Raw genomic sequence first — 16,500 nt, forward strand, 5'->3', positions numbered from 1 at the left:
AGTACTTGGACGGAAAATAGTGTACAGTCATGAGCAATATCATGTACCAACTTTAGAACCCTGTCGCTCTATCATATTTGTCATTAAATGAGACTTACGGTTTCATTTGTCAAAAAAGTTAATGTGACATGGTTTCAAAGTGTATACATATTAGTACTCGTGACCGTACTACTGTACGTTAAAGAATGTTCTTTTATCCCCTGTTGGGATGTAGGGCTCGAATAACAGACTTCCACTCCTCGAAATCTTTTGCAGGCTCTGTAGCTTGCTTCCATGACATGCCGAGAGTTTTCAACTCTCGGTCAACCGAGCATCGCCAGGTCCCTTTTCCTCAAAGAATGTTAGAGGGAGACAAAGTTTTTTCTTTCCGAGCATCAGCTTCCTCTTTCAAATGCATACTGAACTGAAAGAGATATTTTGTTTATTTTGACAACAACGACTCGTGTGTCATCGCACGATTGACTAGCCAGCAACTGAACTTCCTCACGTTGTATTGAGATGAATCATTGACTGCACTTCTGACACTGAGCGACGCATTCGTCGTTGAGGATCGTCGTTCGCTTTTGAAATGACAGATTCCTCATTTAAACATTTGACAGTTACATTGCTAGATTTATTTGACGCGATTAATAATAAAAGAAATCACATAAAAGTAAAACGGATCTCTATATTGCGTGTAGATTTATGATTGAGGTTTCGTATGCTGTTTGTAAGTATGCCAATGTGTATTAGTTGAAGCCCGCAGCATTATTTGTCGCGCCGTGTATGTCATGTCGTGGGAGTTCTTATGGCAGGTGGAGTATACTTTTGTCCACGTCATGTATTCGAATGTCGTGCCGTATTGCTATGTAATCCAAGTTCGATTTCAGACTGCAATTCTGCGTTTGTTTAGACACAATAGTTAAACAATGAGTTTTGATTTTTTGGGATGGATTTGAAAGGGTCTTCATCATCAATTTAAGAGCCACGCTCTTGTCGGTGTAGCATTTTCCATACCAGTCTATCAAAGGCCTCCTTCCTCGTCCTTGACTTCCCTATAAGACACGACGTTAACCTTTTCTTTAATCTGTTCCATGTAAGCTCTTCTTGGTCTTCCCTTTCCTCTCTTTCCTTCTAGCTTTCCTTGTATGATGTTTTTAATAAATTCGTCGTGTCTTATTAGGTGTCCAATCATCTTGTCTCTTCTGTCCTCAATAATCCTCAGTATTCGGTTTTAAGACTTTAAAAATCATCCCTAATTTTACTTCACTTTTAAGTGTCTTTACTAAACGCCTATCCGTCCAAGTACTTCATGCCATCTGGGGCGAACATACAATAAGTCATGTCAAAAAAATACTAAACCCACATTGATGTAGGAGTTTGAATTTAGACTATAACTGTTGATATACATTACCATTAATTGCACAGAAATATCAACTGCGTAGGAGACGATTTCAATTACGTGCAAGATTCACGTTGGCGATATTATGAGTCCACAACACAATATGGTACAACCTGTCTGGTTTGATTACCTCACGCGCATGCGCTCGAGGCGTCGACGAGCGTGGTTGGCGACCTCCATTCAAATTAATGCGAATGTTTAAACCATGTGGACATATCCAATGACCTTTCTTGCCCAAAGGCAACAGCTATCACTATAGCTAAAGTCTAAACAATACGCGATCTGATGAAATATGTGATTTAGATGCATCCGATATGTTCGTAGATAAAGAAAGGCGTGTTCAGATGCCGTCTTACTTGTTTATGAAACAAGTGACGATCAATTTTGTATTCTTACGAAATGTATCGACATGTGTTTTTGAGGAGGCATGACGCAAAACAAGCACCCAGACCCAAGAGGACACATAGAAAATTCAAATAAAAAATATCTTTATTCAGTAGGTAACATAGTACACTTTGAATCATCATTGTTTACATTACGAACGTCTCATCCACCTAAAACTACTGCAGCTTCTCAAAAAAAATATTTAGAAGTTGGAATCGAACTCGAGGTTTGCTGGTGAAAGTGTTTATTTTAATAAGATACTATAATAAGATTCAGGCTACATAATTATTATTTACTTGTGTAGGTATATCATTTTGCCGTAACATACTAGTGGACAAAAAATCCGACTCATGTTTTATTACCGCGCATTTGGATCAATATTCTGCTCTACGCAAATAATTATTAGTCATAATTGTTTTCTTTATCTTTTTTCTGAATCTGCAGCACGCATTATCTTACTTTCGGACAAACGGGTGGTCAGTGTGTAGTGTCCTAACCAAACTAGGGATCACAAAGTGATTTTTGTGATATGTCCCCATCGGGCATTTTTTTTAAGTACTTATAGGTAAGTAATAATTATTTTTGTAGACAGTCATGAAAAACGCGGCAACAGATTGTGAGCCGATTTTTTTTGTCCACCAGTGTATTTTCGCAAATTGTTATACTTAAGTACTTACTTACAATAGTTACAATACTTAGCTATTTGTTTTGGCTAGGTATTTTTATGTTGGCACATAGTGCAATTCAATTATTTTAACGATTTTCAACGCTTCTACCGGCCTTCACGCGTACCGCATTGTAATTTAGCTACTCTCAACAGTTTCACCTATCTACATTCTCAAAAAAATACTTTCTTTGAGCCATAAACACACTTTTTACTCACCGACATCTGTCTATACTGGTACGAAAGTAGGAAATAAGTAAGATTAGATTATTTACATGATATTATTGGTTTTTGATGATTTTAATAAATCATTTGAGATGAGTTAATCCCTACTACTTATTGGTTTAGATATAAAATTTAAATACAATATTTAGTAGTAATTTTTGAATAGTGAAGTCAGTTCCGAATCTAGAAACATACTAGCCATTTCCAAAAGTGTTTAGGCAAAAGATGGATTACATGAGCCTCGCCTACAAATTACACTGGCTCACCGACTGTAGTCTTTAATATATCATATCCACTTTAGAAGCCTGTCGTACTAACATATTTGACATTTAAGTCTGATTTACAGTTCAATTTGTCAAAGAAGATAATGTGACATGGTACCAAAGTGCATAGGTAAGGTACGTATCAATGTTCGTGACCGTCCACAAAGAGAATATAATTCACTACGCTTTACCGCACATACAACTATACGCCTGTAACATACGCAATTTAATCCGATCTTCAACTTCTAAGACTTACCTGATATAACTACGATAGCATGACATTCCATTTTCTGTTTTTCCAGAGCCGTTTACTAAGTAACCAATTACGAATATATACACATTTATGAACGGAACGACACTCGTCAAATAGATGAAATGACTCGCAGTATTCTCACTATTATCATATCATCGCAATCATACGCAACAATCGTCAATTTGTCAGTTATTTACACGGTTCACACAAGTACAGGTTCCCACTGTTCCATTGAAGACGAGCTAGCAATAACGACGAGGTAATGAACTACTAGTATTTATCTCCTAGCTCAGGAATTCTAAATACTTACTCTATAGACTAGACTCTATAACGCGTAACATTATTTATAACTACTTAGCGAGACCATTGTGAAAAGAATTTTCATTCCATACTTGACTGAGAAACCGGTGATTGATTAAGACTATGTATTATGTTTAGTAACGACTCGCTCCGGCTTTGTACGTCTGCAATTTCTCAGTGGATTTTCCTAAATCTTAAATACCTACAAAAAGACTAATAAGTAACATAACAACACAACATAAACAGCCTATATACGTCCCACTGCTGGGCACAGGCCTCCCCTCAATCAACCGGAGGGGGTATGGAGCATACTCCACCACGCTGCTCCAATGCGGGTTGGTGGAGGTGTTTTTACGGCTAATAGCCGAAGCCGAGTTAATAAGTAACAGAATACTAAAATGTATGAGATTTTATGGTTCCTAATGATTCGAAAAAATGTATGATACATAATAAAAAAAAAATGACGATACTTAAGTACTTATGTAATTTTTGATATCCGTTTTGTTAGTCTTTATAGTAAATAGCTGTAAAATATGACAAACGCATAACGTATAATTTACATTTTGATAGGTACATGTTTGAGGTTTACGCGGTAATTTCATAAATAAAACACATAATACCGGGTTCTTACTACGTTATTATCAGGGATATGGGACTCCCGATATTTCAACACTGTTGCAAATCCCGGGTCCATGGCACTTGCAACAGTGTTGAAATATCGGGAGTCTCATATCCTTTATAATAACGCGGTAAGAATCCGGTATTATGTGTTTTAATTGCATTTTGATAATTTTCCATTGCCGGATAATTTATTAGGCTTGGCATGAACCCCTCAGGCTGTATTATACTCAGAACGAAAGAGCTAGCTTTTGTGAGACGCATTGGAAGCTGTACGTATTATATCTGCGATATATACTAGATTGGGCATGAGTTTGTTGTTTATAAATATATACAAACGCATGCATATAATTAATTTGGAGAAAACAACCGGCCACTTTTGATGAAGAATTGGTAAACTGTCATCATACAGTTCTTCATATGACTCATAATCGAACCACTGCGGAGGCCTTTCGCCTCTGACACCAAGTTTGGTGAGTTCGGTCATTGACCTTACAACTACAGTAAAAGGAGAACTATACCAAGTTTGACGGTATTAATTATCTTCAGATAACTTGTGTCTTAACTCCCACCCTGAGGAAAATTATAAGCGTTTGGTTTTTTTTTTCAATTTTAATATTATTCTCTAATCTAATGCCATTTGCTGTCAATGAACAAGTGCCATATTGCACATATTATAGCACTGTTAAGCTAAATCGTGCTGAGGATAACTTTCTACTTCATATCTAACACGTCTGATGATGGCTGTCATTTCGCAGCTTTCCATATCAGACCCTTTCGCTTGTATACAAAAGTCATAATTTATAGTACTTACTTAATATAAACAGCCTATATACGTCCCACTGCTGGGCACAGGCCTCCTCTCAATCAACCGAAGGGGCTGCTCCAATGCGGGCAAGTACTTACTTAAATTATTTATTCTCATTTTTGAATCTTAGATGACATAATAAGCGAAGTAGTCAATAAACATTAATTATGTAGCCTTAAACATAACATTGCATGCCAAGTTATAATGGTCATCTCAACGACAAACAATAAATACGCTTTATGTAATATTATAAGTACCTTTCTGCGAATCAATTAATCGATTCTATTTTTTCCCTTGATTGTTTACAGAAACAACGAGAACGTTGTTATAGGACATATGTTTTAATAGGACATGCAGGACAAAACTACACTTTTATTTTTTTTTTAAGATTTAATATAAACAATATTTTGTAGATAATTTTATCAGCTTTCTTTGTAACTATTAAACTATACATTATCAACATTTCACGTCCTTTTTATTTCGAAAGTATATCTTGTATACTTAAAAAGTTATTACAATTTTAAAAGTGCACTAAGTTTTGCAGGCCACTGGTGCTCCAGTACAAATCATCTAAGTTTATTTTAAGTTATACCTCTCATTTTCTTATTCGCCGAAAAGGAAAGGGACGGGTAATCGACGGGCATCCAAAAAATATCTCTCAAATTTTTATATTGGCCAATAACCCTATAGAATTAAGTTGACGGCACTCACGGGTTTTATTTGCATTATTTTATTCGACGGGTTATTAATTCAAATGAATGACATTTTAAAATTAGCAGTTGTCAATCATCAGTTCGGTGGACAATAAAATGACGGATATAACTTAAAATGAAATACACTGGCCCCGATTCCTGCAGCCGCCTCCTCTGCAGGAATTGAGGCTAGTGTATTATTAATTGTACACAAGATCTATCTTGACAGACAAAATTATTGGCTGAACACAATGTCACCTTCCCATAGTAAATCGCACAGCCTTCGAGTTATACCTAAAATGGCGTGGAAAGCTGGACACGTATCAGTTTCACCCATAGGCCATAATTCAGCTAGATCTTGAATCGACAGGCGAGATTTAATGCCGCACGAATCGGCTTAAGCCTGCGCCAGTAAAAGTCATTTCTCTGGTTACGTCAAAGTCTGGTAGGAACTGGGATTTGTTGGCATTATAAACTGGCTGTTGTGACAGGTCCCATTAGATCTGTATTTAGTGGCTTGATCTTTGTTAGGGTCGCCTATTAGACAGTACAATAAAAGAGGAAATAACACGAAATGTCTCAGATTACAAGGTTTAAAAGCATTATCAAGTAATTTGGACTAATTGGTTCGTAATAAAGCCATTTTATCCAAGTTATTGCATAGAATAAGGAGCTATACATTACCAGCATTATTATAAACCAGGTATGACTGGCCCTAGTAGTTCCGCATATTGTTAAACTTTCATATCGCTTAGACAGTACAATAAAATAGGAAATGTTACGAAATCTTATGAGACTATACGAGTAAGGAATCTAGTGATATAGATATTCGGAATAAATGCTGTTCGACTGTACGACTTATTGATTTCAAGTTACCATCTTGGAATTATTACAGATATTATGCTTCTAAATTGTGGGTTTATTCTTTTATATTGCTCGGTTCTGTTTCAGTGGAAACCCTTACTCTATCTCCAGCTATTAAGTTAGAATTTGTTGGCATAATAAAGTTGCAGTAGTGACAGAGTCTATTAGATCTGTATTTAGTGCCCTGTACAGTCATGAGCAATATAATGTACCCACTTTAGGACTCTGTCGCACTAACATGTTTGACATTTAGTGAGATTTACAGTTCAATTTGTCAACAAAGTTAATGTGACATGGTACCAAAGTGTATACATATTAATGCTCGTACATTGTCAGATTCCGTTATTAGACAGTGCAACGAAAAGGGAAAGACACGGTACCTTCGGACTTATGGGTTTAGAAGTAAGTACTTACGTCAGTAAGGACTTGATGAATTAATATTTTAAATATATTTTTTTTGTTTCAGGTATGTACCGAGTTCGTAACAAAGAGGATCCACCGGGACGACACGGTATCGGAATAGGAAATATACTCGTACAAAGACATTTTTAAATCATATTGGCATTAGGGTACGAAATGTCAATGGAAAATTACAGTAAACATAACATAAAATAAGCTCACGAGTATATCCCAATTATGGTAGGGTACGGTCACGAGCATTAATATGTATACACATTGGTACCATGTCACATTAACTTTTTTGACAAATTGAACTGTAAGTCTCACTAAATGTCAAATATGTTAGTGCGACAGAGTCCTAAAGTGGGTACATTATATAGCTCATGAGTCATGACTGTACATCCATCGCAAGATGAACTATTATAATCATTATTTATTGTCTTCTGTATATTGTATAGTTTATCTGGGTATACTTATATATTTTTTAAACTTTTTATTTTCTATCCCGGTACATTTTTATCAATTTCCTATACCTAAAGGTTGCCTGAAAGAGATTGCTAACTTAGCAATAAGGCCGCCTGTTGTACTACCTAGCTGTTTATAATTGAGCAATAAATAGTTTTTGTATTGTATTGTAACTAAGTACCCACACCCCACCGAGCTTTCTGTTAGGCCAACGTGATAGGATGTGAATGTGGTGGTGAAATTACAGAGGGGTTAAAATGGCTAAATCGAAGCAATTCATCTAAGAAAGCAATGTTGCAATTTGACATTTGCGCATATAAAAGTAAGTGCGCAATGCAAACAAATGTCAAATAGCAATATTGCTTTCTCAGATGAATTACTTCGACGTCGCCAATTTAACCCCCACTAGATCTTCAAAAATCTGTTTTGATAGCATTTACAACAGACTCGCTGAAAGGCAAAACCTGATTTAGACTTTGGAAATCCTTGGTAGACTTGTCGTCTTTAACCTAGTCACAGTCACGCATTCTAGTCACAACTATAGGACTATAGTGTAACAACAGACAGGTATATTCTATAGGTAGAGTTATAGGTCCGGTATACGACCTCCAACAATTACAACTTAGTTATTCCGAGGTCGACGTCAACTTCCGTACCGTGTTGGATTTGGATTACATGAATACTTTCGAAGTGATCTAAATATATTGATTTTGTTTAAGATATGAACTTTAACAATTTCACTACACGATAAGACATGGCGCGACATTTGAAATTGATTGGACTTTGATAAGATCCAACCAGTTTACTTAGTAAAATCTAAAAAAAATAATGTAGAAAATAATAAAGAAAAGGTAGTGGGGTAAGTAAAGGTAGTAGGTGGGTATCAGTACTGGTTGGAGGCCGAGGAAATGGATTCTGGTAGGGCTCTAGCTAGAACATCACCGATTGAGAAATTGGTCGGTGTACTGCGGAATGGAAGGTGATTGGGGCAAGCACCGTTCTACACGCCCTATCTATGAAGTATTAAAGGCGATTATTCCACCGACAAGAGCGCAACTCTTAAATAAAGAGAGAGAGAGAGAGTGGGACAAGAGGCGGAGGACAGGAGTACAGCTTTGAAATAGACTCTGGGCGCCATCACACTCGCGTCAGACAGAGTACTGCGGGGCGGAAGGCAAGAGGGAAACCACTGCTCTATTTTATCTACAAAAGTAGCATGGAGATTGCTACACCGACAAGAGCGTGGCTCTTATATTAGTGATGGGTGAGTGGGAGAAGGAACAGAACCATTGGCTAGACCCCTATCCCAGGACTGTTTCCCCGGTCACACGTACAGGCACAACTGACATTTAGATCTTGATAGTCAAGATGTTACTTGGAAACGAAGGCATACTGAAAAGCACAAGCGACGAAAAAAGCTAACAATCATCATTAACGTCCCCACTGCAGGGGCACGGGCCTTCCCTATGGATGGATAGGGAGCTCGGGCCTTAAACCACCACGCGAGCCCAGTGCGGATTGGTGGTTACTAACGACTGTTAATGCAGCCGGGACCAACGGCTTAACGTGCCTTCTGAAGCACGGAGGAGCTCGAGATGAAAACTTTTTTTTTGTGGTCACCCATCCTATGACCGGCCTTTGCGAAAAAAATAAAAATATCTTTATTCAGAAGGTAACATAGTAACACGTTGAATCGTAATTTTTTAAATAAGTAACGTCTCATCCGCCTAAAACTACTGCAGCTTCTCACAACATGTATAGCCGAAGACAATAAGTTGCAAGAAAAACCTCGGTACAGGGCCCTAGACGTTCTTTAAAAATACATAAAATATTGTGATACAATTTAGTAATTTGGCTGCCTAATATCTGGTCCCAGACAGTAAATCCCATGCAATCATATCTTCTAAATAATCACTAAGCTTATAATAACCTTTTTATAAAGTTTCTGTTTATTTGACCGAAGCGAAATACAATTGCGAAGATTAAAAGCATGTTATTGAAAGAAAAGTGTGTGGTGTAATAAATAAACTTGACTTTAAATAAATAGTAGTAGTAGATTTTCTTGGTATAAATAGATTAAATAAATAATAGTAGTCTTGGTAGTTCCATAAACTTTAGAACTACTAGACCAAATAAGTATACGTTTATGAATTGTTGTATGATGTTCGCTTTCACTGCCCATCAAGTACAGTGATCACAAAAATGGAAAAGAAGAAATTGATCTTAATTGGTTCGATATGACCGCGAGTACACACAATCGCTTCAAAGTGAGTGTTGAAACTTAGAAAGGCCTTCTGTAGTTTAACAATGTGAAGCCAAAACGGGATGGCATCAAGACATTCCATACAATGACGCCTTTACAATTTGATATTTGAAAGTCATTTAAACGTATCCAAAATCCAAATCGAATGTTGATCACGTGTTATATACCGGAAGCTATTGTCAATAATTGACATCAAAGATCGTTAGAATATTTGAATATCATTTTATCAACATTTAAAGAAATCAATCTATTCATAAACGGAAATAAATTCATGAATTCGGAATTCAATTTCTAATTAGGATTATTTGAATATTTATCCGAATGAAATTCATTAGTAACAAATGAATATAGAGGTATTTAGTTCTCAACATCACTGAACCTAACTATATAATCTTTCTATACGACTTTGCTTTATTTGTTCTTACTTATTGTTTTTGTGAAAATCTTTTACTTACAATACAATACAATACAAATACACTTTATTGCACCAAACTAAAAATAAATAATTACAAAAAGTCTCTTAATTAAGTACATGGCAATTGGCGGACTTATCTTCTTAATTACAAACAAGTCGACAACAGAAAGCTTTTAACTTGTAACTACCTAACCCTAGGAAGAGCTCGGTGGCGCAGCGGTAAACGCGCTCGGTCTGCGATTGTTGAAGTTAAGCAACTTTCGCAAAGGCCGGTCATAGAATGGGTGACCATAAAAAATTAAGTTTTCATCTCGAGCTCCTCCGTGCTTCGGAAGGCACGTTAAGCCGTTGGTCCCGGCTGCATTAGCAGTTGTAATAACCACCAATCCGCACTTATCCATCCTTAGGGAAGGCCCGTGCCCCAGTAGTGGGGACTTTTATGGGCTGGTGATGATGACCTAACCCTAGGTAGCTTGCACATACTTTTCTTCTTGTATCGTGTGGGTTATGAGGTGGATTACGAACCTTATCAACAAAAAAAAATCTCAAATCTTAATCAGGGTTATTATTGAGCCGCCAAAGGCTCCACATACTCTAAACGATAAACAGTATCTATATTACTGTATAGTTAAGTATTCTATACTATATGTCCAAGCTAACCCTAATCCACAGAGCAGTATCAACTGGCCGCATATCCGATGAATTTCTATTCAGGCGGAAGAAAGCAGCAGGTGCGCCCGCGCATGTGCCCCACATCTGGCGGCAAGATGGCCGCCACGGTTTATATGCAATTCGCGACCACTCACTTGTAACCTGGGTTTTTTGGCTTCACGTATTAAGTGACTAATTTGTTGATAGTCTTGATAAGTGATAGCGTTTAGTGATGGTATATTAAACGACTTTCAGTGTCAACAAAGAAAATTAATATTTCTACATATATGTATAATAAAATTAGGTATTAGGTATTAATATGGTAGGTATACATGTATAATCAATCAATCAAATGATTCATTTCAGTTTGATTCAGATTCAAACAGATCGTTATTATGCTTTCTATTTGACTAATCTAAGCTTAAATAAACTGGTTATATTATTCTTTTAAATACCTTAAGCGACAGATCAGTGTGATATAAAAAATAAAATAGTATTAAAGTTGTTATCTATTAGGTAATATTATAGAGCTTGGTACATAATATTATTAGTGCATTATCCATACATGTATGGTAATATACGGGTAGATTCCGGTTTTCATATAAGTCTCATACGAATGCAACTACGTTATGACATAAGCATGAGATAATTTCGATAAACAGTAGGTACCTACCTAACCTACATGGTTACATACCCTGTGGTTAACCAATCCCATGTGCATAGGCCATAATATAGCCTATCGTTTATCTCCTTCTATCGTGTGGTTTGTGAGGTTGATTACCAACCCCATCAACCCTGGTGTCAGGGTTATTATTGAGCCGCCAAAGGCCCCTGACATGACTCATGTAACGACTACATAACTTACATCAGTAAGTAATAACCGGGATCAACGGCTTAACGTGCCTTCCGAAACACGGATCATTTTACTTTTGGACAATCAGGTGATCAGCCTGTAATGTCCCAACCAAACTAGGGATCACAAAGTGATTTTTGTGATTTGTCCCCACCGGGATTTGAACCCGGAACCTTCGGATCGTGACCACAACGCTCAGCCACTAGACCACGGAGGCCGTTACTTTATCATGATTATGGGATGTATGTATAATTTTCAGGTAGATACATGACACGCCCGCTATCCCTAATGAGTAGAAGAAAACCATGTTTTTGACGCGACTTTTGTAGGTTTCCCTCCCCTGGCATTAACCAGTTGGCCGGACATAAAGTTGCGGGAAAGCTCCAGATAAAGACGAACAAGGTATTGAAGTCCGATATAGAATTATTATTTTTTTTGGTATTGAAGTTCGTATGTTTATAAAGAAAGAAAGAAAGAAAGAAACATTACTTCCGGATACCACAGACACAGACAGACAGGTACATTACATTTAACACAGGACAGAAACCACATAACCACTTTTTATTTATGTCCTTTGTATGTGTCGTTGTGCAATAAAGTATTATTGATTGATTGATTGATATAGTGGAGCGTGCTTTGTATGAGCATGTTGCAACTCTGAACTGGCTTCTGAACTGACCAGGGTCAATAGCCCAATTAAGATACCTAAACAATACATTTTGACAGTAATATTTGTCTTTTCACACGGTCTAGCTACCACCAACACCTACTGTGGTGTGGTCTGGACACCATTTTAAATGTGGGTAGGTATATGTTTTTTTAGGGAACTTATTTATATTTTATTTGTATGGCTTTGTAATAGACTACTCTGGGCCCACTTGCGTCAGACAGAGTACTGCGGGGCGGAAGGCAAGAGGGAAACCACTGCTCTATTTTTCCCTAAAAAAGTAGCATGGAAAATGCTGCACCGACAAGAGCGTGGCTCTTAAATAAAGTGATGATGATAATGATTTATATTTTACCTTTAAAAAATACCCGATTTAGACATATTGTAGTTTTGGAGTAGGTACAAAAAATATTAACAAGAAACGGTGTGTATGTCCTAAACACAGAAGAAAATAAAAAATAAAACACGAAAATGTTTTTAAACTGCAACAATACGTTACCTTTCATAATAGATTCCTACTTGCACTTTTATTTTTCATTATTTCATTCTGCATTCAAACAGTTAATTTTTTAAATTAAAAAAACAATTCTTTAGCCACAAACTTATGATTTGCATACGTACAAGTTTTTATAATGCGTGAAAATATAACTCTTTAAAGGCATTTAACTTTAAATAAAAAAACGAAAGTGGAAAAACAAACAACTGTCGGCGATTATTTAAATGCAGGCAGATGTAACATGTTATGCAAAGATATTTATATGTCATAAATAGATATATTTAAATATTGAAATGCATAGTAGAATGCAGAGGCACGCGAAATATCGTCGTAAGATTTGAAAAAGGAGAGCCTGATAAATAATTAAAAGTGTGACTGATTAACTAGGGATAACAGCTAGTGATCACAGAATACTAACGTCTATATTTAGTACAAGGTTTTTTATATCTTTTTATTTATTTCTGATTTGTCAGGGACTGGTAATGCTACCCCCGATGAAAGACTCAGTACATATGCAAGAAAATCTTTAGATAAGTACGATAAGCAGCAAAAGTCCAATCAGTTTCTTACAAAGTAATAAATTAACTGGTCGCACTTAAGACCTTTCTGGTTACATGTCGTTTCTGTAATATTTTATAATTATGACAACTAATGGTTCATAATTTCACTACTGTTTACAAATAATTCGCTGGGCTCAGTGACTAAACTTTTGCTCTCTGATTGTACATAAAATTTCGAAAAACTTAAGCTATACTTTTTGACGTGACTTATTGTAGGATTGCCTCAGATGGTATTAACTACTTGGCCGGACAAATAGGGACGCTTTGGGCTCTCACTCGGCACAAGGTGTAGCAGTATAGTAGTTTTATAAGTGCAAAATGCTTTCACTGAGAATGAAATTAGAGAAACAAATGATCTATTTAGTATGATAAAGAAAGCGGAAGCTACAGTTACAACTGAAACCATAAGAGCCGTGACCACCGCGAGCGAACAACGAAAGTTGAAGGCAAGGGTTGCCTCTGATTTTCACGTCTGGGGCCTTATTTTTGAATCGTACACCTTCAACTCGCGTGTGAAAATATATACCTGTCTCATCTTCCAAATGACAAGTTCTGATGTGCTATGCGAAATGAGTAGCTTAGCTACTTATATTTTGTCGAACGTGGGTTAAAGCGATTAAAACATTAGGCCCTTAATGTCACATAATATCATCCTAACATACCTACGCTCCGTAGTCAGAAGTACCTGTCAGTCGCAAGGTGAACTAAGCTTACTTACCCACGCCTCACCGAGCTGATTTCACATTATAATCTAATGCCTGTAGGCTCTGGGTGGTGGACACAGGAGCGGATCCAGCTTTTATGTCAGGAGGTGAGGGGGGGGGGGGCAGGCATCACCAGGCCGCAAACAACCTATCTAATAGAGGATTATATAAAATTGCAGTGGCCACCCATGACCCAAACTGTCGCCCAGGGGCACAGAACACTACTGTCTAGCAGTATAAAAATGTATGGGATTGACATAAGGTGACATGGCAATCCAATAGTGCGCTTCCAGATCAGCGAAGATCGGGCAACGATGTCGTCGACCGATCATTTTTGGTCTGTAAGCGCACATACCTTTTTATCACTATCAGTGACAAGTTACTAGACTGTATATTGACATCACCCCTACCTTATTAACTTCCCCACCTTGCAGGATTATAAACTGCAAATTGCACTTTAAAATACGTTTTTAATTTTCCACTCCATAATTGAAAAAAAAAATGTTATGCTCGTATACGGCCAAATCCTGTGCAGATGCAACTACTTTTACAACTGCATTTTAATTTACACGTAGCGGCAGAAAATATGTAACTAAGCTGGTATATTTGCAATACAGTATTAATAACACTCTCTGTTTGGTTTTACTAGACCCTAGCAGTGGGAAATTGAATTACCGACGGCGGCGTCGACTCCGTTGGCGGCACGAGTTGAGCCCATGAATCAGGTTAGAGGGCCCGAGCGATATCGTGATAACTCCTCGTTTCCGCTGCTCTAATACTCCAGGAATTCCTAGGAAATTGTATAAGCACTAAGCTTATTAGAATGGTAGTTTCATACTGTTAAATACCCAGTTATAAATTGTTATAACTCGGTTCAACTGACTCGTGGAGTCGTATAGTATGCTCGTGAGATATCGTGAGAATTGCCCTAGTTTGTTAAGATATTTCAAACAGGACATTACTGTTTTTTATAAGGTTTTAGAAATAAAAACTGGTCCAATATCGTAAAGCAATAATCTAGTTTATACATAAATACAAATAGGGAAAAGGGCGTGGGTACTCAATTTATCTTGCGATACATGTCTACATCTATCTAGCCCAATTCGGAATATAGGTAGTCTCATGTATGTATGTTCCTTATTAATAGCTCAGAAAAAAACAGTTTAAAATACTCGACAATATCACTTTTTTTTTGACGTGACTTATTGTAGATTTGCCGCAGATGGCATTAACTACTTGGCCGGACAAATGGGGAGCGCTGAAGGCTCTCCCCCGGGACAACGTTTAAGACAACAGGCCTGAGGGTGCCCAGTTGGGCGCGAACCTCGGCTCAGGGCGTCGTGTGAGAGGAAAAATATTTGAAAGAATTAATCGACCCTAGTGGGTCGATAGCGATAAGCGCTGAATGAGGGAAATCGTCGACCACGCCGGCGGGGTCGGTATGGGTCCTGAGACAATATCACCATACTACTACAACTCAAATGAGTACAGCTGCTTGTTCTATTTATTTTTACAAGTTTCAAGTTGTGAAAGAAATTACAATTATTGTTTACTTCTTCTATCGCGTGGGTTGTAAGGTGGATTACCAACCCCATCAACCCTGGTGTCAGGGTTACTATTGAACCGTCAAAGGCCCCTGACATGGCTCATGTAACGACTACTAACTTGCATCAGTAAGTAGTAACCGGGACCAACGGCTTAACGTGCCTTCCGAAGCACGTATCTTACTTTCGGAGAATCAGGCAATGTCGTAACCAAACTTTTTGGTCCCTACCACAAAGTACCAAAACTATTTTCGTGATATGTCCCCACCGGGTTTTGAACCCCGGACCTCCGGATAGTGAGCCGAAAGCTCAAACTACTGAACCACGCAGGCCGTTACTTTGTGTACTTACACTACGCTTCATCTATTACAATTTATCTGCTGATAGCCCTTTATAGAAAGCTTAAACATCGGGCAAAAGCGATTCATGGAAACAGTTGTAAAGGGCTTGCGCGTTACCTGCGCGCAGCTTTCCATGTCCAGTTCCGTTGATATCTGTCTCAGACATTAGACATAACAAGATAAATCTGCTAACATTTGAAAGGCGGGCAATTTGCTCCGTGAAAGCGAAATCATTTGTTTGAACAAGTATAGTGATGTTGCTTTAAATGTGGGTGGATATAGAGATATGTATAGTGTGTGTGCTGGAAGTCTCGTAGGGATTGGGGGCTTTAGTTGTATCTAACTTACAGGATAGATATTTGAGTACGAATAGATACATTACCAATAATATGTTACATTTAAGCATAGAATAAGGAATAATACTACGTGTAGAACGGCAACTCTCTGCTCCCCACCAGCGTCCGAGCTAGGTACCTCACCCCCTCTCCGTCTTACTTTAGTTTTCAATCAACGTCAATAGTTAGTGTCTGTGTAAACTGAGGTTTTTACACAGTTCTCATAGAATTAGGCGCACAAGGTACAAATCGTCACCCTATAATACCTAGAAACGTCGTAAGAGCTATTTTGAAAAATCTCATTCGCTTATGATTTTCTTCAACAAAACCTGGATATCATTCAATTAATATCATT

The 16,500-nt window shown here is 37.5% G+C and overlaps 2 protein-coding genes across 3 annotated transcripts in view; one reads left to right on the top strand and one right to left on the bottom strand.

Moving 5' to 3' along the window:
* LOC126367464 (cerebellar degeneration-related protein 2-like) overlaps positions 1-16,500 on the top strand; it is a 91,384-nt gene that overhangs the window by 17,588 nt on the left and 57,296 nt on the right. The window lies entirely within an intron of this gene.
* LOC126367509 (serine protease inhibitor dipetalogastin-like) overlaps positions 1-16,500 on the bottom strand; it is a 30,996-nt gene that overhangs the window by 2,170 nt on the left and 12,326 nt on the right. Inside the window, exon 1 of one of the 2 annotated variants that reach the window (XM_050011054.1) lies at positions 3,174-3,322. The exons of the other annotated variant lie outside the window; for it this stretch is intronic. Coding sequence (XP_049867011.1) covers positions 3,174-3,204 — 31 coding nt within the window. The 5' untranslated portion in view covers positions 3,205-3,322. Of the gene's footprint in view, positions 1-3,173; positions 3,323-16,500 lie in introns of those variants that run through there. 2 annotated transcript variants of the gene reach the window in all.

This window comes from Pectinophora gossypiella, chromosome 6, assembly GCF_024362695.1.
Source record: "Pectinophora gossypiella chromosome 6, ilPecGoss1.1, whole genome shotgun sequence".
Taxonomy (NCBI): Eukaryota; Metazoa; Arthropoda; class Insecta; order Lepidoptera; family Gelechiidae; genus Pectinophora; species Pectinophora gossypiella.